Source organism: Neovison vison, chromosome 3, assembly GCF_020171115.1.
Source record: "Neovison vison isolate M4711 chromosome 3, ASM_NN_V1, whole genome shotgun sequence".
NCBI lineage: Eukaryota > Metazoa > Chordata > Mammalia > Carnivora > Mustelidae > Neogale > Neogale vison.
This window is the reverse complement of record NC_058093.1, coordinates 47,378,818-47,403,462: the sequence shown is the minus strand read 5'-3', so window position 1 is coordinate 47,403,462 and position 24,645 is coordinate 47,378,818. Positions and strand designations below refer to the sequence as shown.

Genomic DNA, 24,645 nt, shown 5'->3' with positions numbered 1-24,645 from the left:
CTATCCGTGGGCCATTGCTCAGTTGCTCTTCCGTGTGTGGCTCCGGGGTGTTCCAGGTGTCCAGGACACATGGTTTCAAAGGCTCACACACATCTTTTTTTTTTCTTGAAGATTTTATTTATTTGACAGGGAGAGAGAGAAAGAGAGAGAGAGAGAGAAGGAACACAAGCAGGGGGAGCCAGAGAGGGAGAAGTAGGCTTCCCACGGAGCAAAGAGCCTGATGCGGCACTCAATCCCAGAACCCTGGGATCGTGACCGGAGGTAAAGGCAGACACTTAACAGCTGAGCCACCCAGGCATCCCACACATCATCTTGAAGTAACTCCTGTGTTATCTCTCATAATTATTTCTTAGGATAAATTCTTAGAAACGTTATACTGAGCTTAAAATAATGCACATTAAAAAAAATATTTATTTATTTTAAGTAATCTCTACACCCAACACGGGGCTGGAACTCGTGACCCTAGGATTAAGAGTCGCACACCCCAACAGGGCCAGCTAGGTGCCCCAACAACGCACATTTTTTTTTTTAAAGATTTTATTTATTTATCAGAGAGAGAAAGGAAGAGCGAGCGAGCACAGGCAGACAGAATGGCAGGCAGAGGCAGAGGGAGAAGCAGGCTCCCCGCTGAGCAAGGAGCCCGATGTGGGACTCGATCCCAGGACGCTGGGATCATGACCTGAGCCGAAGGCAGCTGCTTAACCAACTGAGCCACCCAGGTGTCCCCAACAACGCACATTTTTGAGCCTTGAGGCATATTACTGAATAACCTTCCAGTAAGACCATCCTACCTGGACTCCTAGATTCAGTCTCTGAAACCTAAGTGCTGGGAGATCCAAGGTGCCACTCTGCCCAGGATAGGTGTCGTCCTGGCTCTGAGCCTCAGTGAGTGGGAGCAGCGACCCCCCTTGTTCCCTGCAGGGGTGCCTGGGTGGCACCCAGTGGGTTAAGCCTCTGTCTCCGGCCCAGGTCATGATCTCAGGGTCCTGGGATTGAGCCCCGCATTGTGCTCTCTGCTCAGCCAGGAGCCTGCTTCCCCACCCACCCCTCTTCCTGCCTCTCTGCCTACTTATGATCTCTGTTAAATAAATAAATAAAATCTTGAAAAAAAAAAAGAAAAGAAAAGAAAAGAACTGCCCTGGAAACAGTTCTTGCACTCACAGAAAAAAGCAGCCCTTTACTTGCATTTTGTGCATGTTTTTAGTATTCCTTAGACTTCCTTTTCATTCCTACAACAGATACTTGAATAAGAAACCAGCCGCTCTTTCATGCTTCTCCAGGAAGGAAATATGTGTGTGACACGTGCACCTGCCGTTTGACCAAAGCCTGGCGGACTGAGTGCCCTTCAGAAGCTGAGGGATGGCCCCTCGGCCCAGCCCTCCCAGCATATCTGTGCAGAGATAGCCTTGTCAGCCTCTTGCAGTGGCACCGCCAGTCCACTCTCGGTCCCTACCCTCCTCTGTGTATGGGGACTATACCACCACGGACACTGTCGAATTGCAAGTATCGGATTTTTCCTATCAGACTGTATAGACAAGTACTTTATCCGTTTCAGTAATTTCACGTGTAATTACTATTTTATGACTGATAGTCTCGAAAAGGAAGGAGTATTTATTTTCTGAAAATCAAGGCTTCTCCATTAGAGCTAGCAAAAGGTCAATTTCTGGATCCATGACGATACTGGGAATGTCCCTTACTCTGGACAGAAGCGCTAAGGCTAATCTGCTGTAAGACTGCAGATCACAGTTAAATACCTCATGTCTCATCCTCCTGACCTAGAGAACAAAGATGCTGCAGCCAACCGACTGTTCTCAGCAGCCCCTGGCAGCTTCTCTCTCTTACCCTAGACCTGCTGAATCTGAAAACCAGCCCTGTGATGAGTGGTGTGAGCAGCCCCTTAGGGACACTGACCCACACTCATTAGAAGACCACCAGAGCAGATTACCCAAAGCCCTTCCACACCCCAATTCTAAATTCCCTCCCTAAATTCTTGTGTGCATGATGCGGAAATGACTCATAAAATAATTAACAAGTCAACGTTCCAAGAGAATAAATTCTCTTGTAATTCAGAAAGTACTTAAAATCATACTTACACGGACCTCTGGGTGCAGTTTGATAAGAAACCTTTTCCTCTTAAAGCTGAGTTTTCGGACCCTGGACCAGTTGAAAGTGTTAATTTTGGTGGTGCCCTAAAATTCAAGAGATGGACACTCAGACACATTTGTAATCCACACAGACACACATACACAACTTTTCATGAAATAGAGAATGTTTAAATTACAACCTTGCCAGATAGCACAGCAATGTGCTTGACATTTTGTATCTGGAATGACTCCGAATTAAAACGTCAATACTAAATATAAGAATTTACTTGTTTTAGAAGAGTTACTTGATTTCTTTGATAAGGCTTTCTTACAAATTACTTTTTATCAATGCCAATACTGAACACTCCTCGAAGCCCACCCCTGCACAGAGGGTGGTCATGAGGAGTGATGGTGGTGGAAGGGCCGGGATGGGAGGAGAGCCAGGATTCTTGCTGCAGGAGGGAGGATGCTGGGCAGGGCTGTGGGGGCTGCTGCCCTGGAGAGGGAGCTGGTGGAGAGGGACACTCAGAGCAGCAACGGGCACACCGAGTGCTATGGGTCTTGGGTTCTAGATATGACACTCCACTGGAAAGGCCAGGGTTCTGTGGTCTTCAGGGTGTAGTGGGCAAAGCTCCAATTGACCCTGGAATATCTGTTGTCTAAGAAAGTACACGAATGCTCAATGGGATGGGACAGGCCCACCGGACACAAGTGCCTGCTTGGAGGATGTCCAAGGATCAGTGTGGGACAAGTCACAGATCAAAATGGATAGTGACAGCAGCAGATTATCAAGTGTCAGAGTATAACCCGAACTGTTATAATTCAAATTGTGATACGAGTATAAAACAAATCCATGAGTCCACAGTGATACGAAGTAAGTAAACGCAGACAAAAACCCTTCCAGGAGTGCAAAAAATGGCAGTAAATGAGTCACCACTTGGCAGCCATCAGAGTAATCCAACCAGGTGAGTGGGTGAGGTCAGAGACATCTACATGGCTTCAAACTCTCTCTCCACAAAAGGCTTATTAGTTACGAAGGACAAAAAGTAACTTTACAGTAGACCAGCTTGTCAAATGCCATCTGACCAAGTGTTCAATGTTGACACCTCCAGCAATGGGACAGATGCACCATGGATGACCTTGCAGCCATACCAGGAACACGGTCACTTCTGTGATTTAGCCGAGAAGATAGACTAGGGTCTGATCATCAGCAAGTATCCAACAAGCCCATATTGTAGTAATTCCACGGAAATGACTGGCCTGTAATAATCAGAATCAGGGAAAGAAGGAAGAATGTTCCAGACAGGGCAGAGTGCTTGACCTTAGATTGGATCTCTTGCAACAAGTAAGATTAGGCAACTGGTGAAATCTGGAAGGACATCTCAGGTGAATAAGTTCTTTGTACTGTTCCTGTAACTTTTCTGTAAGCTTTGCATTGTTTCAGAATAAAAAATGTTCTGAGATACCTTCCTGGTATTCACCCCTCTACTCTTGATCATCATGATCATTTACTCTTCTCTGCAAACTTGAGATGGGGACAGCAAGGTAGGGAATGGAGTCTTCCTTCAGAAACTCCAAAAACCTTCAACCTTAAAGGTGGGATGCCACCTTAAGGGATGCCCCTTAAAGGGGGATGCCACCACATGGACCTGTTCTGAAAACAAGGGAAGAAGCCAGGTGTGAGGACCTGGTTTAGGCGCAGAGCCCGGGAGAAGAGCCTGAGGCAGGGCACAGCTCAGTGGCCGTGAGGTGCACAGAGTGGGTGATTAAAATCACTCTGGATTACACATGGTGATGGCTGCACGATTCTGTAAACACACTAAGAAGACATGAATGTATATTGGAAAATGGTAAACTTTATCGTCAGTAATTTACATCTCCATGAAAACAATTCCCAAGTTAAGAGGTGTCCTGAAGGGGCACCTGGGTGGCTTAGTGGGTTAAGCCTCTGCCTTCGGCTTGGGTCATGGTCTCAGGGTCCTGGGATGGAGTCCTGCATCAGGCTTGCTGCTCGGTGGGGAGCCTGCTACCCCCTCTCTCTGCCTACCTCTCTGCCTACTTGTGATCTCTCTCTGTCAAATAAATAAATAAAATCTTAAAAAAAAAAAAAAAAAAAAAAAGAGGTGTCCTGAAAGTCCCGATAGGAATGTTCGGGTCTCCATGAGAACAGAAGCATCCCATATTTTTAAATACTGCCCAAACACTAATTACTCTAATTTCTGCTCAAATTTTCAACTATGTTCTCAAAAAATGCAAGCAAACAAAATAAAAATAACCCAAATACAGAACATCAACAAAAGAAAACAGAAGCTTCCCTCCTGCACCCTTACTCCTCATCACCCCCCACCATTTTTAACCCCAGACATGGTTTATGTGCCTGGGCAGGGGCTGTAGGCAAGGCAGAGATGGTGTGCCCCCTAAGACAGACACAGACCAGGTGAGAGAGGTCTCACACATGGGTGCTGCCTGCCTGCTCACCTTTCCACTTTCTCTTTTGGTAAAAAAAAAAAGAAGTGATATTCCAGAGTTTTAACCACTATCAGAAGTCCAAAGAAGAAACAAAACCCGATCACAACTAAAGTTTCAACTTTTAAAACTGAGCAGCTGGCTATAAACATTCAGAGCTACTGCTTTCATTTTAATTTTTATCCAATAATCCACGGCACAATTATAAATGTCTAGGAAGGCTTGAGACAAGACCCAGCCATTCGGGGACCTCCTGCTAGAGACCTGACCGACCGCCTAAGCCCTCCATACCCACTCTGCAGTGGCCAAATTTTAAATTTGGTTTTTATTTACTGATCATGAGAGTACTTCTCACAGGCCAAGCCATGGTGAATCATAACTCTATTTTGCTCCTTTACTTTAAATTCTCCCTGAGATACTAAGTGCCTCTTCTCATTTACTCAATTTTCTAATTCAGCTCAAACTCTCCCTGCAGAATTTTTTTTTTTTAAGATTATTTTTTAGAGTGAGAGAGAGCACAAATGGGAGGGGCAGAGGGAGATGGAGAGAGAGAAGCCCAAACAAGCTCTGCACTGAGCAGAGCCTGATGTGGTGCCCGAGCTCACAACTCTTGAGATCAGGACCTGAGCTGAAATCAAGAGTCGGATGCTCAACTGACGGTGCCACCGAGGGGCCCCATCCTTGCAGAGTTTAAAACTCTTCAGTGCGGTCTGATCCAGGAAACAATTCTCTCCATGCTGCATGCATGCTAATGGGTGCTCCCTGGGCAGCCTCCGACGTGCACCCCATCTGCCGCCATACCCGGTCTGTTCTCTCCTCTGTCACGTGCTTTAAAAAGTGCTCAGCAGTCAAACCTTAGAAAAACTGTGTATCTGGAAAATGTTTTTATTTCCTCTGCACAGAAGTCACACTGGATGGGGCAGAGGATCCTGGGTGGGAAATGATTTTCTTTCATGTTCCACACCACTGCCTGCCCTATTGTCGTGTAGCCTCCAGTGCTGCCCCCATGGTTCCTTCCTTCTCCTTCTGGGAGCTCTCCAGTCTCCCCTGCGTTCTGACACTTCATGCTGGTGTGCCCTGTGGGTGATCTTCACTCGTCGGCCATAGCAGGAACATGTAGGCACTTCCAATATGGATACTGATGCCTTATGCTCTGGACACGTTTCTCACATGACTTCTGTAATAGTTTTCTCTGCTGCTCTGGGCTGTGGCCTCTAGGTCTCCTGGGTGCTGGAATGCTGGGCCTTTTGTGCTCTTCTCTGAATTGTCACTTGCCTCCTGCATCATGAATCCTCTTTATGCTCTGTGGAGATTTTCTCAACTTCGTGTTCCAGAAAGCCTCACACTCTGCAGCACAGTCCTTTCTGCTACTGCATTTCTAGATCTGCATGCACTCCTGCTCTCCGTGTGTCCCTGTGACTACAGACTGCTCGTGTTTCAGGGCAGTTTTCTCTTCTGTGAGGCTTCCCAGGAAACACAAGATAGTAATACATCAGCAAGGTTCAAAACCTCAGCAGGACGAGTCTGCAAGGAGAAGCCTCTTATCACCGGCTCCCAAAGCCGCCTTCCCTTCCCAGCGGCTATTAATGCCACCTATTTACTTTGTATGGTGTAGAGAGTGTGTCATTCTCCCACTCCTCCTCACAAGCAGTAGCAAACCATACACACTTTCATCTTTGCTCCACACAACAGTGCATCTCAATGTCCCATGTATCATGACACAGAAAGCCTCCACGTTCTTTGTGCAGTTGCCTGATAGTCCATAATATGGATGAACCAGCCTCCTGATGATCAGTTATCAATATTTTACTATTACAAATAAGGCTAAAATATAAAAATATAAAATTACAAGACAAAAATCTTTCATATCTGAGTCCTACTCCTCATGAGCACGACACAGTGTAAAGCGACTTTTCTGCATCTTGCCCATGAGACAGATAGAAGATGGCATGCTTACTGAGGATTCTATAGGGGTTCTCATCCTGTTCCTGGCACAAGCTCTGTTTCTTCTCAACACTAATCTGGTATCTGTTCTTCAAGAGAGAGGATTTCCTTAAATTTCTGGTGATCCTTGGTTATCTGCCTGAGTTTAAAAGTGAGACCCCAGAACTGCAAGTCTGTGACCATTTGGTCACCAGCGAAATCTAGGGTCCATCTGGTGAGGGACAGAGTAACTGCATGGTCTTAAGGGTGTCTCTCCATGGACTGCTTACTGGTTTAAAGAGAAAAACTAGTAACTACAATAACTAGTAACTAATAACTAGAGTTAATAACTAGTAACCAAGACTAGTAATTAAGAACTAGAAAGCAGAGATCAAGATTCGCACCACCAGTGAGGCGGGACAGTGTCTCAGTTGAGACTTTCTGTCAAGAACGTGACCACTTGGGTAGTGGGAGTATGTCCCCTGAACCTCATCCCAGAAAAACAAATGACAAACCAAAAATGGAGAATGTCCTATTAAAAATAAAAAGGACTATGCTCAACACTGTCAATGTCCTGAAAGATGAAGAAAAGAAATGCTCTAGCTTCAAGGACAAAGCAGATGCAACAGCTAAATGCCATGTCTGGTCCTAGCCTGGGCCCTGTCCTGTAGGGATAAGCGCTGTGAGGACATCAACTGGCTGGCTGACAAGACCGACCAGAGAACGACCAGCACATCGGCTGCCTCAGTGACAATGGTCAGGCAGTGTTCAGGATTACAAACACATGCCTTCAGTGGTCAAGGGTTCAGGAGTCTGCAGCCCATTCTCAAATGCTTCTGAAGAGTTATGTGTGCATGCGTGTTCACGAGTGGCTGTGCGTGTACACGGAGTGGGGGTGAGGAAGCATGCTGGGGGGGAAACGCAAACCACAAAGCAAATGTGTAAAATGCTGTTGTGGGTGAAATCCAGGGTCAGGGCACATGAGGGTTCGCTGTGTTGTTCTAATTCTTACAGCTTTTCTGTAAGTTTGGAAGTTATTCCCGAATGAAAGTCTTTAAAAACAGAAGGCTCTAAAATGCTGGCTGGAGGCTCTTTGTTGGGGGGAGGCGGGGGTAGGGAGCCAGGCCTGTTACCATGGGATGCCCCTGTGTCAACACCTGCAGGGTTCCCAGAAGGCCATGTGGACTTTCTGGACATCAGTCTCCTGTCTCTGAGATGTCAGCCTGTCCAACATTCCAGGGGAGCAGAGATGGGGAGGCCTGTGGCAACACGGAGTACAGGCTTTCTCTTAAACACCCACTTGGAGGCTCACCTCATATTGTCCTCTGCCTTCTGAGCCAGACTCCGGAGAGGGAGGCCCTTGCCCTCTCCCAGTACAGGGAGGGGCTGCGGCTGTACCTGCTCCTCCCACAGATGCAACCAGGCTGTTACCAGCCCCAGCCTGCCCAGGGCCCACCAAGGTGCCCCCTAAACTCCTGCAGACACAGGACTCTGATCTTCCACTCCCTTCCCACTACTCTGCCCTGCTCCCACTCATCTGCCCATTTCCCAACTTCTAAAACATTGCTGGCATTTGATTTCCTTTTCCATTCTTTGTTCTTACTAGTTTAAATTTAAAACAAAACAAAAAACAAAAAACCCAACTCCTTCATTTTCATTCTGGTGGGGATTTGAGGGAATAATAATGAATACCAACTAATGTGTTTAATATGAAGTCTCTGATCCCTGCTTTTAACTTCTTCCAGTTACAAATTATCCTTTTCTGGAAAAATCACCTGAACTCGATTGGGATGGACGTGTGACTTTCATGTCTGCATGATACAGAAATTGACATGTGAGCCAGCAGCTGTGGGAGGCCCTGGGTCCATCACCTCACAAAGTGAGCCTGGTACCGTCTTCACCAATCACTCAGTATACGACAGAATACAATTAACATTCTGTTGACAAAATAAGATTTTTTTTCCCTAATAGGAAATTGAAAACTTGATGGCTAGGCTAAAAATGAAAGGAAAAGTAAAAGAGAACAAGTGTGGCTTGACCATGGGGGCCTGGATCAGCTGAGCCGTCCTAGATGACCATAGGTTAAAAAGTGCCCACAGAGGAATGCGCGGCTAACACAGGCCCTGGATGCCCAGGATGTACCCCCATGGCGGTCAGGGCTGAGCAGGCCTCGGCAGGATGTCCATGTGCAACTGGAGGCCCACAGCTTTGCAAAGGCTGGACCAGAGGGCTCCCTAGAAGGCAGATCGCAGCAGCAAGTGGGCCACGGGGCCTGGGGCAGAGGACGTGGGCAGCCCTTCCAGCATCTCCAGGCCATGGAGGGCCTGTGCTCTAGCAGTGGCTTGCAGACGCTTCCCCACCACAAACCCCAGCATACACGTGCTTCACTGCGGGCAGAGCTCAGTGGCCCTTTATGGAACCGTCTGCCTCTGCATACACAGCCAACACAAAGGTTCCCGACGATTGTACTGATGGTTATCATGCACCACAGCTTCTGACAGTTTCTGCTCTGTTCTAGCTTTATGTCCTGAAATGATGACCGCAGACACCTCCCAGTGCAGCACATCCAGACCTGTGCAGGTCCACGCCTGAGGCCTGGAGATGGCTCTGTACAGAGGAGCCAGTGTTTCCATAGAAGATTCTATGGGGATGACCTTCAGGTCAACATCAGAGGTGGCATGTGACAGGGTGCCCCAGGGGCCAGAGGACTCTCTGACAGTGAGGAGAGAGTGACAAGGAAACATTGCACCACGGGGTGAGAGGTGGGATCAGATGATATGCGAGGCTCCTCCTCCACGTCCAAGATCGTACACATCAGAACAAAATAAATTTTACCAGCACGTGTTCAAGCCCCATCAAGTCAGAGTGCCCCCCCACCCCTACCTGGAACACGAGGACACCCATGTGGGAAACAGCCAGGTTAATTCTGGCTCCCTCCCTGTCCGAAGCCGTGTGAAATCTGATGCCATACATTTCCAACTTCCGGGCAATTTCGAGCACCTGGAAATCCGACTCAGCAGGCGTCTGGCCCCTAGAGTAATAAAGGATGGCACGGTCACAGCACTGAAGCAACTTCATTTCTCAAAAAGCCAAAACATATAACAGAATTGATTAGGAAGACAAAATACAATAAAACAAACCAAGGCTGGAGGCTTTGTTTCTAAGCAGACTGGTCCCTTTAAGTTTACTGACCCATGGAAATGCAGCATACCACACACACAGACCAAAGAAATTGTCTGTCTCCTTTTAGCCTGTACTCCATTTCCTGATGGGCAGCATGCTTTTTGTATTCACTAGATGCTCAGCATTATACTTTGCCCTAAATACTGACACAGTCCCATGCAAACATTATACACAGAGACAACTACTAAATGTAGGAAACACCAAAGGTAACATCAGTATCTCATTCAACCCATTTCAATACTTTTCCAAAACATTTTCATAATGTACAATTCTAACCATTAGAATATACTTTTATAAGGATAAAATTATGACATTGAATAGAAATGTTTCTCAAGTTCCCAGTCCAGTCATGCTTCCAGGGAAGAGCCCATGACCTGTGTCACATGGACCAGGCTCCAGAAGGGGGCTGTTCAGACAAAGCACAGCTGGGCCAAGGGGAGAGGGTCCTACTCAGAGGACCCCCACTCAAGGTCTATGCCCTACATGTGGGGCTCTCCATCAACAACCCTTCCTCTTACTTCCAAATGTCTAAGCTTTGGGATTTTTTTTTTAAGTTTTTTTTTTTTTTTTTTTTTTTGAGAGAGAGAAAGAGCACAGCAGGGAGAAGCAGAAGGAGAATCTTTTTATTTATTTGTTTATTTGACAGAGAGAGAGAGATCACAAGTAGGTAGAGAGGCAGGCAGAGAGAGAGGAGGAAGCAGGCTCCCCACTGAGCAGAAAGCCCGATGTGGAGCTCGATCCCAGGGTGCTGAGATCATGACCTGAGCCAAAGGCAGAGGCTTAACCCACTGAGCCATCCAGGGGCCCCAAGAAGAGAGAATCTTAAGCAGACTCCCTGCTGAGTGAGCATTGAGGGGGATGGGGGAATGGTAGTGTTTGAGCTCAAGACCGAGATCAGGATCTGAGCCAGTACCAAGAGTCCAAAGCTTAACTGAATGCACCACCCAGAGGCCCCTGAGTTTTTGGATCTTTAAGGAACAACACAACTGTCTGGGTTATGCTATTCCCACGGTTTCTATTCTTGGGCTAAAATTTCCATTGAGTTTGTTATGGACACCCTATCAGCTAACATTTAAGAAATCATCACTAAGAAACACTGTGTGTGTGACAACTGTTTTCTAAGGTGTCCTAATGGGGAAGATCTGCTTATTACTTTCTATTTTTTTTAAATTTTTAGTAGGTTCCATGCCCTTATGTGGGGCTTGAATTTACGACCCTGAGATTAAGAGCTATATGCTTTACTGACTGAGCCAGCCAGGCGCTCCAAGATTTGTTCATCCCTAATGCTTCTAGTGACCACTGCCACAGCTTTGGAGCGGGGTGCCGCAGAGGCTGGGGGAGTTCTGAGGTGAAGCTAGAATCAGGGAGGCTAAGGGAAAGTCTGGTGAGGACTCAGAAGGAAAAGAGAGCAGAGAAAGCCTTTCTTCTCAGAGAAGCTCTAAGCCTTTGTGAACAGAATTGGGTAGATATGAGGATGGGAAAGGCTATTCTGGCAAGGTCTCAGAAGGAAGTGAGGAGTACACAGTATTAGAAACAGAAGAGAAGGGTGCCTGGGTGGCTCAGTGGGTTAAGCTTCTGCCTTCGGCTCAGGTCATGATCTCAGGGTCCTGGGATGAGTCCAGCATTGGGCTCTCTGCTCAGCAGGGAGCCTGCTTCCCTCCCCCCACCCCGCCTTCCTCTCTACCTACTTGTGATCTCTCTCTGTCAAATAAATAAATAAAATCTTTAAAAAAAAAAAAAAGAAAGAAGAGAAGGTGATCCTTTTTATCAAGTGGCACAAAATTTGGCTGAATTATATTTATATCCTAGTGTTCTGTGGAGGGCAGAACTGGCCAGCAATGGAACTGGATGTTTAGCTGAAGAGATCTCTAGGCCAAGTCGGGAAGGTGCGGCTGGGCTGCTCTGACTGCTGCCAGGAAAGCATAAGAGAGAAGGGCCTGAGAGATGGAAGTGGGGAACAGAGAGGAAATAGAACTTTAAGACCAGGAAAATATTCGCCTATGCATACTACAGAAAATGAGAACACTAAGGGTGTAGCTAAATGGCTGAGGAGATCCGTATGGAGAGAAGTCAGGACAGTGGGAGAAGGACCCCAAAGGCAATTCAGGTCAGGGCTGCCCCTCCCATCACAGACTTGTGGGAAAGAGGGCGGGGGTTGAGGGCCCCACAGCCTCCACCGGGTCTCCAAGGCCAGGGCTGCCTGGAGGGCAGAGCACTGAGCCAAAGAGGATTATTTCTGAGCCTTAAGGTCTAACGTCATTTGCCCTGCTAGCTGTTGGGCTTGCCTGAGACCTGTTACCCTTCCCTTTGTTCCAGTTTCTCCCTTTGGAGGGGAGTGCCAATCCCATGCTGTCCCCAGTATAGTATTCTGTTTTCACAGGTCCACAGCTGGAGGAGACTTGGCTTCAGGCAGAACCCTAGCTGGAGTCCCAGCCAGTCCTCATCAAGATGAGATTCAGGAGAGGCTGTGGGCCTGCGAGGGTTTTTGAGTTGATGCAGGAGCAGTGGGGACGTTCAGGCTATTAGGATGGAATGAATATATTGTGCATGTGAGGGGGACATGAATTGTGGGGGGGTGGAATGTTACAGGGTGAATCAATGTCTGTGTCCTCCAAATCCTAGGCTGCAGCCAAACCCCCAATATGAGAGTATTTGGAGAGGGGTCTTTGGGAGGGGCCCGTGCAGAGGACTCCTGAATATTAGTGGCCTCAAAACAGAGGCTCCATCCACCCAGTAAGGACAGAGCGAGAGATGGCATTTATGAAACAGGAAGCAGGTCCTCAGCACCACCGAATCCACCAGGGCCTCCATGTTGGACTTCTGGCCTCCAGAACTGTGAGAAATCAAGATCTGTGGGCTACAAGCCGCCCAGCCTGGGGCGCTCAGTTACAGCAGCCCCGAAGGACTAAAACACCAGCTTCCAAACCTTTTTCTTCACTCTCAAAGATCCAAAAGAACTGTGATTAAAAAAAAAAAAAAAAAAAAATTCCTTCAATATCTTATTCAGTGATTACTGAGGTGTGTGTTTCCGGTGGGCCAAGGAAGATGTTATATACTAGGTAAGAAATTTATCTTGATCAGGGAATACATGAGTAACTCAGGCAGTCAAGGGTCTGCCTTGGGCTCAGGTCATGACCCTGGGGCCTGGGATTGAGCCCCGCATCGCTCCTGGCTCAGTGGAGTCTGCTTCTTCCTCTGCCACTTCCCCCCACCTTGTACTCATTCTCTAACAAATAAATAGATAAAATCTTAAAATTTCTTTTTATCTTGGTTAAAATGAAGGTACCACATTATATTTAAAAACCCACCACAAAAAATGATTTAAGGAAAAGAAGTACAAGTATCTGATGACTGGAAGATTAAGTCAACACATCAGAACCATGAGAGGGCCCCTGCTTGGCTCCGTCAATGCAAGCATGTGACTCGATCTGGGGGCTCGCAGAGATCACTTAAAAATTAAAATCTTGGGGTGCCTGGGTGGTTCAGTCAGTTAAGCCTCTGCCTTCAGCTCAGGTCATGATCCCAGGGTCCCGGGATCAAGCCCTGCATCGGGCTCCCTGCCCAGTGGGGAGCCTGCTTCTCCCTCTGCCTGCTGTTCTTCCTATTTGTGCCTCTCTCTCTCAAGCTCTCTGACAAGTAAGTAAGTAGGTAAGTTTAAAAAAAAAAAGAAAGAAAGAAAAAATTAAAAAAAAAAAAAAAATCTTTAGTGGGGGAATAAAAAGAATCAGGAGAGCCCAGAGAGTGACAGCAGAGCTTCCGTGCTCCTTCCTCCCATGGAAAGAGCCCAGGTTTAGTCCTCTATGAAACACATCAGCCAATTTCTTAACTGGCTTTCACAAGTATATATATAAATATATACATTTATCTATCAATCAGAATGGGAGAGCGAGCACACAAGCAGGGAAGGTAGCAGGCAGAGGGAGAAGCTCAGCAAGGAGTCTGATGTGGGGCTTGATCCCAGGACCTTAGGATAATGACCTGAGCTGAAGGCAGATGCTTCACCAGCTGAGCCCCCAGGATCCCCTTTCACAAGTTTTTAAGGCAGTCACCTTAAGACACACACCTGACACGCCGATACACATGCACATATACACACACACTGTGGGCACATGAGCACATGTGCAAACACAAAGACACACAAGCACAGGGGCACACACACATGTGCACAAGTGCCCTCCTCGGGGTGCCTTTGCTCGTGGCCAGATGGCTCTCAAGAGTGACTACTCACAGACCTTCACCATCCCCTCACCTCACTTCCAGTGTGAGCCTAGCCTTCACTCTGAACCTCACCTCACAGGCACACTTGCATCCACACTCGCTGGGCCTGGGGCTGAGCCCCTGCCTGAGGGTGCCCTTTCCTGACACGCTGCCCCTTGGTGTCCGAGGCTCTCTCTCTGCCTCCCTCGCTGCCCGTTCTCAGGACCTCTGGTGGTGCCCCTTCCTCACTCACCCTTCCATGGCCAGGTTTTAGGGTCTGTCCTAGGTTCTGCTCACTTCTCCGTCTGTCCCTCCCCTCCCCTTCCTAGGTGACCTGCACAGCCGGTCTGCTCACATGCTGACAACACTCTGCCTACATCCTGGACCCATCTCCCTGCTGGCGCCAGTGCAGCGCCCCACCCCCATTCTAGGAATAAATCCTGAATGGGTCATTGTCTCCTCTGGGATGGGCATAGGACTCAGACTGGCATTGGGAGATGGCCCCTTGCTTCTCTGCCCGAGTGTGCTGGACTCTGACACTAAGAGATGCCCCAAACTGTGACATCCAAGATCAGGCAGGTGACTACACTCAGTCTTGCCATGAGAGGAGGGTCACACATAGCTTCCTGTCGGTAGCAGGCACTGTTACTCGCCCCACTGCTTAAAGCAGAACTTCAGGTGGAATAGTGGGTGGCAGGCTGGGTCCACGAGCCTCCTCCTGCCCTTCCAAGCTGCTGCCTCTGCCTGAATGCCCCTCAGCAACCCGATGTGGCTAATTCCTCAAAGATGCCTGCCTGCCCCAGCAGCCCAGCCACTCACCCTTCTCCTCACAGTGAAGGAGGCTCTCTGTCTGTTCTGTAGCTCACATACCCTAACACACATACACCCGCGCAGCCCAAGGCTGCCCCAGTGGCGGGCACACAAAAGGCACTCACTCCCTAAGAACTGTGAGTGGCAAAATGCACGAGAAGCATGCAGTCTTGTGGGGGTAATACAAAGTCCTCCAGGGTGAGGATCTTGGTCCGCTGTTCAAGCTACCCCCTCCCCCGGTGTGGACAGTAGGGACTGACAGACAGCTGGCACCCAAACCTTTGATGAAAAGCTGGGAGGGATCCCTGTGGAGCTTTCCCCACAAGGCTTATCTGACCAAAATAAACCCACATCAACAGGCCTCTTCTCAAGAGTAAGACCAAGCCATCGGCCCCTCTCCTGTCCACTTTCCCTTTGGCGGGTTCAAGATGACAACGACCTTCCCCCGGCCCTTGGCCCTAGCCCTCCCTCCTCATGGCTCCTACCTGCACCTCTTTACTCTCAAAAAGCACACCAGCGTCGAGAAACCTAAATGAAGTCACTCACAAGGCAGCTCTGTGATGCCCGCATCTGCCAGCCCTACCCAACCTCGTAGGAGGGCCCACAGACGCTCGACAGGCTTACCACACGTCTCGCACAACACTCCGTAAGAAGGCTCACATGCAGTTGTCCCTGATGCCCTGCCCTCTGGTCACTCTTGTCAGGGTGTGGACTCCATTCTAGCCTCCCCCTAGCAGTGGCCCCCAGGCAGTAGAAGTGACTCTGGTTAGGCTTGCCTCAGTGGTGGCTTCTGTTATGTAAACACACTAGTTTGTCATGCAGTGTGGTGACAGGGGGCCAGCAGTCAGCTCTGATGGACTCACATGTGCTTCCGGTGGAATTCCAGAATCTTCTCAAGAGAATGCTCCTGACTGGGCAGGTACTCATTGGCTTTGAGGTGCTCTCGGTCCAGGGTTTCATCATAATCTCCTATTTCCGCTGAAATGAGACAGTAAGAGACAACGATTCTTACTTTCAAATAAAGAAAAATACAAGCATTTGTACATGCAAATGCATGAATTAAAAGTAGAAAAAAATTATCCTAAATCTGTAGTAAAAGAAAATATCCTGTTTATCAAATAAACAGGATCTTGTATTTTACTTTTCCACATATCTTAAGCTGTTAAAGGCAAATAGGAAGGCAGGTAAAGAAGTTTCTTCCTGGGCGCCTGGGTGGCTCAGTTGGTTGGACGACTGCTTTCAGCTCAGGTCATGATCCTGGAGTCCGGGGATCGAGTCCCGCATCGGGCTCCCAGCTCCATGGGGAGTCTGCTTCTCCCTCTGACCTTCTCCTTGCTCATGCTCTCTCTCACTCTCTCTCTCTCAAGTAAATAAATAAAATCTTTAAAAAAAAAAAAAAAAAAAAAAAGAAGTTTCTTCCTGAGTTTTGAAGAATAAAGATGCTGGTGAGTGACCCCAAGGAGGCCGATGCTGAGCCACCAGTCTATCCTGGGCACTTTGTTGTGTCTTAAGCCACGCTTTATCCGCCTGCAGTCTCAAGACTGTTGTGACCAGGAGTATGTATCTTATTTTTCTCATTTTATTTGTTTCAGAACAATGTGTTTTAAATCATTTTTTCCCTCAGAGCCTCTCAAATTCTTGAGCAACAATGGCTCTTTCTAATTTCATGATCTTGAGGCTACTCATGTTTCAAGAATCATAGTTAAGCCCAATTACCTTAAACAAGCTGCTTTTTTTGTTTTGTTTTGAGACAGCCTCAAATTCACAGCAAGGTGCACGCACAGTGTCCAGCAGGTCAGGGACCAGGACACAAGTGCCCAGCAGCACAGTGCCTGCCTCAAAATGGGACAGGAAGTCCTGGGCTCAAACTTTCAGACATGTTATTCTGCACCGGGGGAACTCCAGCCTAGCAGTGGCATGCTTCCCTCCTCCTCCTCTGTCAGCTGAGGGCTCCATAAAGCTCCAGCAAGGCACAGGCTGCTTTCAGAACCTCTTCCTATGCCATAATTCTCCCTGTTCTTCTGAGCCATCCCTTGCTCTGTGTGACATACTGAGAAATGTGTTCTTTCTTCTCAGGGTTTGATACCTAACACGTCACCAGAGGGGCTGTGACGTTCATGCCAGAGAGGTCTCTTTCCAGGGATGCTGAGGGTTAGGGCTGCCATTTGGCTCCCAGACTGAACACTGATGGGAAAATGCAAGAAGGCACAAAGGAGAGACATTTCCAAAGACCCTGTGTGGCTGCAGACCTTGGCCTTGAGCCTTTCTTTCTGGGTGGGGACTGCCTCAAGAACCTCCACTTCGTAGATGTTAATCTCCAGCTTATCAGAGAAAATGGGCAAATTAAAGGCCCGGTCTTCCTCACACTCACGAACCTTAAGGTGCTTCAGGTGCCAGTGGTCAAGAGCACTGTGCATTTCAGGCCTTGGACGTGGCTGGTGCCTTCGCCCAGGGCAGGGAGATACTCACCCTGCAGAAGGTGGGATGCCAGGAGGGCGGCCGTGGTGTCCGTGCAGGGCAGACGCTCCTCCAGGAGGTCTCTCTTAAGTTGCAAGGCAAACAGGTATCTAGGAGTTCAAAACAGCACAGATGTCAACTCCGAAGTCCCTGGCGTGTACCCTCATATCTGCATCATAGGAGAGCACAGAGCCCCAGGACAGCAGCAACCAGGGACATCAGAGCAGACCGTGAGCAACGGCAAAGTGACAGGAGGCCCTTCGCAGGCGGCGGCTCAGTGGACGGGGTCACGCGCAACAGACTGCACACACAGGAGCTCTCAGACGCTCGCCTTCGAAACGCACCACACCTTTAAGGGGAAGCTCACAAGTTCTCATTACTTCAGTTACACACACAAAACTGTGCTCAACAATTCTGCTGTGAAAGAGGAAAAATATCCAATTAAGATATGGCTTTAAATGCAGCTGTAGAGAGATTGAAGATATTTGGTCTTGGCTAGAATCAGAGAAATAGGCACTCCTGAATGGTAAGAATGTAACTAGAGAAAACAATTTGAATATGTTCATATATTCATTTATTCCATCAACAAATAATTGCTGAGCAAGTATTACAGTCCAGGTACTAATCCTGGAGGTGGAAGTACAATGCAAGACAAACTGTCTCCTTATTGGAATTTATACTCGAGAGTGAGTTTACAATTTAAATGTGCCCACTCTTGAACTTAGCAGTTTCACCTTTATGAAACTTTCCTGGAGATATATTTTCCAGAGTTTACAAAGATATGTGGGCAAGGCTGTTTACTTGCAGCGATACAGCAAAGAAACACTGGAAATCATCTAATTGCATGGATAGGAAAAGAGTTTAATAACAGACTGTAGCCACTCGCACTGCTGTGGAAAGACATCCATGGCACACTACAACATGTGAGTAGAAAACAAAACAAGAAACAACCAACCTAAAGTACTCTGCGTGCAGTGATACCGCTTTGTAAAGTATTGTTTTTAAAGACCCAGGTCCACTTATATATCCTATGAACCCATCTGGAAGGCACACCTCAAATGGTACTACTTCTGGGGACAGTGCCGTGGGCAGAGGGCAAGGACTACATTCACTTTCTACATAGCTTTACTGTGAAGTTTCTTTTATCATGAACAGTAAATTTTTCTTATAAATAGAAAAAAAGGAACTTCTGAATAAACATACCTTGGCCCCAGGACCCAGAATTAGGTAACACTTCCTATTCCTTGTTACTTTCCAGGTATATATATATATTTAAAAGTCATTCCCTCAAAGAAGATGTTTGGTAAATGTCAGGTACGTAATACACTATGAAGGTGAGCTCTGTGTTCACTCTTAAAAACACTTTTTGCTGTTCTTGGGGTTCAGTCTTGTTATCCATCAAATGAGGGGCTGGACCAATGGGATCCCAACTTTTCCCTGAGGCTGACAGTCTGTGATTTTGTGATGTTACAAGGCTCTATAAAAATGTTCTAAGGAGAGGTTCATAAGAGAGTAGAAATAGAAATCCATATTTAGTCAGAAGGGCTGTTACTACTACAATGATATCATAGCTCTCTTTTATCTTACATATGATCTTGGGTTTTGAGTTGGTACATAAAACACAAGGAAAAAAGCTTCCATAATCTGTTACCAAGATAAAACAACTGTAAACATTTTCTTTCTCTTACTTCTGCCATAAAAGAAATCACCTCAACTATTTCTGCTCCATATATTCATAAAGACTTCTCCCAGCTGAATGTACTTTGTACCTTTATGATGGGTGAGACTCCTCAGAACCCACACACAGGCACAAACCTGTGCTCAGCTGGAGACTATCACTTTCACAGTAAACCAACACGTTTATAACCCCCATCTTCATCCCCAAATTTTACCATAAACCCTTTTTTTTTTTTTAAGATTTTATTTAGTTGTTTGACAGAGAGAGATCACAAGCAGGCAGAGAGGCAGGCAGAGAGAGAGGAGGAAGCAGGCTCCCCCCCGAGCAGAGAGCCTGATGCGGGGCTCGATCCCAGGACTCAGAGACCATGACCTGAGCCGAAGGCAGCGGCTTAACCCACTGAGCCACCCAGGCGCCCCACCATAAACCCTTTTCTAAGCTCTGCTGGCATTTGTGTTTGTGCAAGGGTTAACTACTTCTTTTAATGCCACACGTGGGTCACAGCTTCTATGTGTGTGTTGTAGCTCCATTCATTCTGGGAACACAGAGATCCTGAACCCTTGATGAGCCAGGTGACACAGGAGACACAGGTGAATTCTAGACCCTGCCGGCGACAGCTGTGTTTCAGAAGAGGCTACTGCACCTTGTATATTCTTCCTGCAACTGACCCGGATCAGGTGGGAAAAATTTCACTGCTAGGCGAAGCAACGCGTTCTTCGGCCCTGTGAAAAGAAACACTTATTTAAAAAATATATATAGATTTTTAAGATTTTATGTATTTGTCAGAGAGAGAGAGAGCGCGCGCGAGCGCACAAGGGAGCTAGAGAGCGCATAAGCAGGGGGAGGGGCGGGCAGAAGGAAAGGGAGAAGCAGACTCCCTGCTGAGCAAGAAGCCTGATGCTAGGCTCCAGCCCAGAGTCCTAGGTTCACCACCTGAGACAAAGGCAGACCTTCACTGTGAGCCAAGTGGCCACCCAGGCGTCCCTGTAAGGAAATATATTAAACTTCACAAGTAAAGTCAATCCCACTATTTTCTGAAATCTTTATATACTTAGTGAAAGAAAAATGTCATCACTCATTACACTAAACCAGAACAACCTGATTGCAGGAAAGAAAAAGCAGAAGGTGTTAGCTTATCTGAGCATCTTAGCTTTACTGAAATTTTATAATAACACAGCTATGTAATTTTCACCAAGCAGAAAAGAGAAGGTGTCATGCTACAGGGCCACAATGACCTAAATGGCCTCAGGTCACCAGTGACTAATGAAGCTACTGGCACTCATCCTTCTCTCTCACATGGGACCAGACTGCAGGTGAATCTGGACCCTGGGAGAGCACCCTGTAACTAAGAGGCATTACTATGCATCCCAAATTTTAAAATTTAGCAGAGACTAACTAAAATAATGTTTATAATTACAAAACAGTATAAACTATTTTATTAAAAATGTAATTAAATTGTGTGTCAACTATACTAAAAAAATAAAACCACAAAAAATAAACTTTTAAAAACTGTTAAAAAAATTAAGAAGCTAATTAAAGAAGAACCTTAATGCCTTTTATAACTTGGGGGAGAAACTGCCTACTTATTTTTGCATACTGGCCAAAAATTAAAGTGACCCATCCAAGAGCATGTCCTGTCACCGCTGCATTTGAGAACCACTGACTGTCCCCAGCTGCCGCAGGCTGAGACTAAGCAGCATAATGACCTCCAAGTTCACATGCTGTTGGCGATCAGTCCACTGCTCCCCAGGGTGCTGACAGTGAATATCTGAACATACAATGTGAACAGTCAAGAAAAAAAGCATCTTAAATGAACAGAATCTTAAAGAGTTTTTAAAAATGACTTACTTCGTACTTGCCTAATGATGGGCTTCATAGGTTCCAGCCAAATCTAAAAAGGATTTAAGAAAAGAGATCAAATCCATTCAACAATTTCTCTATTTAATAACAATGTTCCAAAATACAGAACTGTTTCTAACTAGGAGACATATTTAAGGCTCTGCTCGTACACTAGTCAAATCCTGACAGAACACCCAGGAGGGGCACAGGAGCACCTGCTTTGAAAAGTGTGGGAGGAGGACGAGACGCCACACAGGCTGGAACCCCTGCACTCCATCACGTGCACACTGTAGCTACACACAGCATGGGTACCAACCATTATTTTGGGGGGGTATCTGTTAGGGCCAAACAAATCTTTGGTACAAAGTGCACCTGTAAACAACTAATGAACAAGAGTGCCACTGCATGAAGGAGTGAGCAGAGCTCTGTAATGCTGACATGCTTCCTGAATAGGCATTTGTTATCCATCAAATGAGGGGCTGGACTAATGGGATCCCAACTATTTCTGCTCCATATATTCATAAAGACTTCTCCCAGATGAGTGTACTTTGTACCTTTATGATGGGTGAGACTCATAGGCTGAGTTTGGTTTCTTGTTTTGTTTTGTTTTGTTTTTTAAGTAGACTCCACACCCAGCAAGGAACCCAATGCGGGGCTTGAACTCACAACCATGAAATCAAGACTTGAGCTGAAATCAAGAGTTGGACACTTAATGGACTGAGCCACCTAGGGGCCCGATTATGGTTTCTTTAAAATAGTTCTACCTGTAAATATTAAAGTTCCACACTTTTCAAGGTTCATCTGTCATGTCACATGAGGGATAACCAACGGATTTAATAGAAGTTTGCTCAAAATGATTATCATGCAGATGTCTAAGTGGTTGTTCTGGATTTCCTGGGCACATGTACTGGTGGGGAGAAGAAATTTAAGGAGGATGGGAACTTGGCTTAGCTAAAAGGCAATTGCAGTCTGAGTCTGCACAGTACAGCTGGTAACAGCAACGTGACAGAGGATGGTACCTATCACTGCAGCAGATCCTCAAGAGCTCTCTGTGGTCACGTGCACAGTCAGCACCCCTAACTCCCCGAGAGCCCATCTGCAAGAATAAGGCAAGGACACATACCCAGTAGGATCGGGGGTGCTGAAACTCCAGCCCGAAGTAATCACACTCCGTCAGGTTCAAGCGCCTCCATACCTGAGTCAGCAACATCTGGCCGTCGCGCTTAGGCTGTGAGGGGCAGGGAGGGGAACACAGGAGGGTGAGGGCCTTCCCTTGACACAGGTGTGTGAAACGCCATGCTGTGACCTGGCCTCCCCCATGTTAAACTCCATCCTACTGAACTCCTGGCTTCACTCTACCTTCTGAAAGGCTTACAAACCATCACAAATCAAATAAAAGAGCCCAAGGCTCTTTGTGCTCAGAAACTGATACCAGTATAAAGCGAGACAATTCCTTCAGTCTTGTGTTCTCAGTTGTGTCTGTAGCTATTTTTCTTCGTAACTTGAGACATTTTCAGCCTCAGAAAACATCTGAACAAACAATTTGATATTTACTAAAAAGGTGGGTCTCATACTCCCATGTTTGCACAAGATCCAAGTGAATATTATTTGATAATAATATTAGCAAGAACATGGACTGTTAAAACATAAGATGGCAATCAGCTCTCCATTTATTTTTAAAAATTTTAAAAAATATTTTATGTATTTATTTGACACACAGAGAGAGATCAAAAGTAGGCAGAGAGGGGGAAGCAGGCTCTGGGTGAGCAGAGAGCCTGGTGCGGGACTCAATCCCAGGACCCTGAGGTCACAACCCAAGCAGAAGGCAGAGGCCCAACCCACTGGGCCACCTAGGCGCCCCAGCTCTCCATTTAGAAGAAAAATGGAATTAGATCTCTGGTCTGCACTGCTCACAGAAAAAATTCCAGTGGACTGAAGAATAGAAAAAAACAGAGAAGAGTATTTCTCCAGTCTTCAGGTAAGTAAAGTTTTCCTCAGTATAGCATAAAGACAGATCTGATTAAATAAAGATGAAAAACTTCTAAATAGAGAAACAGTGAACAAAGTTACAATTTATTTTTATTTTTTAAAAAAGATTCTATTTATTTTGAGAGACAGATATCACAAGTAGGCAGAGAGGCAGGCAGAGAGAGAAGGGGAAGCAGGCTCCTGGCTGAGCAGAGAGCCCGATGCGGGGCTCAATCCCAGGACCCTGGGATCATGACCCCAGCCGAAGGCAGAGGCTTTAACCCACTGAGCCTCCCAGGCGCCCCACAAAGTTACAATTTAGAGTCATACTGAAACAAATTATAATTTATCTTTCATATTGCTCTTATGAATTGGATAAAGACATATAAATGGCTTTTAGGCACAGAAGAAGGTACTCAAGCCCTCTAATAAGGAAATAAATTAAAACAGCAAGGTGTCTTTTTTCCCTATCTCAGAGGCCTGGGAGAGCGACGTGGTGCGGCTATGGGAAGACAGCCATGTCACATACCACCAGGCGAACCCCGATCCATCCTATCTTCTGGGAGAATTTGGAAACACCTCCACAATTAAAGTATACACACATATCTTTGCTCCAGCAATTCTACTTCTAGAACTTTCTCCTGCAGATACTCTCACACAACTGCACTCACACTGCATTTGCCATTTAGTACTGAGGGGAGGTGGTGCGTGGGACTAGTGCTCTCACTTCTACCTTGCTGACTAAATTCTCTAATGTATAAATTTTTCATCAATGGCATCTGTCATTCCCCCCTCCTTTTTTATTTCTTTTCAGTGTTCCAAAATTCATTGTTTATGCAACAAACCCAGTGCTCCATGCAATACGCGCCCTCCTTAATACCCACCACCAGACTCACAGTACAGCTAGTAACAGCAGCCCCCGCCCTCCTCCCCTCCAAAACCCTCAGTTTGTTTTTCAGAGTCCACAATCTCTCATGGTTCGTCTCCCTCTCCACTTTCCCCCAACTCTCTTCTCCTCTCCATCTCCCCATGTCCTCCATGTTATTCCTTATGCTACACAAGTTAGCAAAACTATATGATAATTGTCTCTGGTTGACTTATTTCACTTAGCATAATCTCTTCCAGTCCCATCCATGTTGATGCAAAAGTTGGGTATTCATCCTTTCTGATGGAGGCATAATATTCCATCGTATATATGGACCACATCTTTATACATTCGTCTATTGAAGGGCATCTTGGTTCTTTGTCAGTTTGGTGACTGTGGCCATTGCTGCTATGAACACAGGGGTACAGATGGCCCTTCTTTTCACTACATCTGTATCTTTGGGGTAAATATCCAATAGTGCAATTGCAGGGTCATAGGGAAGCTCTATTTTTAGTTTCTTAAGGAATATCCACACTGTTTTCCAAAGTGGCTGTACCAACTTGCATTCCCACAACAGTGTGAGAGGGTTCCCCTTTCTCCACATCCTCTCCAACGCTTGTTCTTTACTATCTTGCCAATTTTGGCCATTCTAACTGGTATAAGGTGGTATCTCAATGTGGTTTTGATCTGAATCTCCCTGATGGTAATGATGATGAACATTTTTTCATGTGCCTGTCAGCCATTTTTAAATCTTCTTTGGAGAAAATGTCTTCTGCCCATTTTTGCTTGTGATTATCTGTTTTGTGTGTTTTGAGTTTGAGGAGTTCTTTATATATCTTGGATATCAGCCCTTTGTACTGTCATTTGTGAATATCTTTGCCCATTCCATGGGTTGCCTTTGTTTTACTGACTGTTTCCTTTGTGTGCAGAAGCTTGTGATCTTGATGAAGTCCCAAAAGTTCATTTTCCTTTTTATTTCCTTTGCCTTTGGAGACATGCCTTGAAAGAAGTTGCTGTGGCTGATGTTGAAGAGGTTGCTGCCTATGTTCTCCTCTAGGATTCTGATGGTTCTTACCTCATGTTGAGGTCTTTTATCCATTTCGAGTTTATCTTTGTGTATAGTGTAAGAGAATGGTTGAGTTTCATTCTTCTACACATAGCTTCCAATTCTCCCA

General features: G+C 46.4%; 1 protein-coding gene across 6 annotated transcripts in view; it reads right to left on the bottom strand.

Annotated features, from left to right (window-relative positions):
• Positions 1-24,645, bottom strand: part of FARP2 (FERM, ARH/RhoGEF and pleckstrin domain protein 2) — a 114,803-nt gene that overhangs the window by 39,628 nt on the left and 50,530 nt on the right. For 5 of the 6 annotated variants that reach the window (XM_044242026.1, XM_044242029.1, XM_044242027.1 and 2 more), the window contains 7 exons: positions 21,761-21,865; positions 20,647-20,689; positions 19,442-19,520; positions 17,133-17,230; positions 15,527-15,641; positions 9,357-9,504; positions 2,094-2,189 (listed from right to left, as the gene is read on the bottom strand). In XM_044242026.1, the coding sequence (XP_044097961.1) occupies positions 2,094-2,189; positions 9,357-9,504; positions 15,527-15,641; positions 17,133-17,230; positions 19,442-19,520; positions 20,647-20,689; positions 21,761-21,865 (684 nt within the window). The remainder of the gene's footprint in view (positions 1-2,093; positions 2,190-9,356; positions 9,505-15,526; positions 15,642-17,132; positions 17,231-19,441; positions 19,521-20,646; positions 20,690-21,760; positions 21,866-24,645) is intronic. The other variant, XM_044242030.1, reaches the window with a different exon arrangement.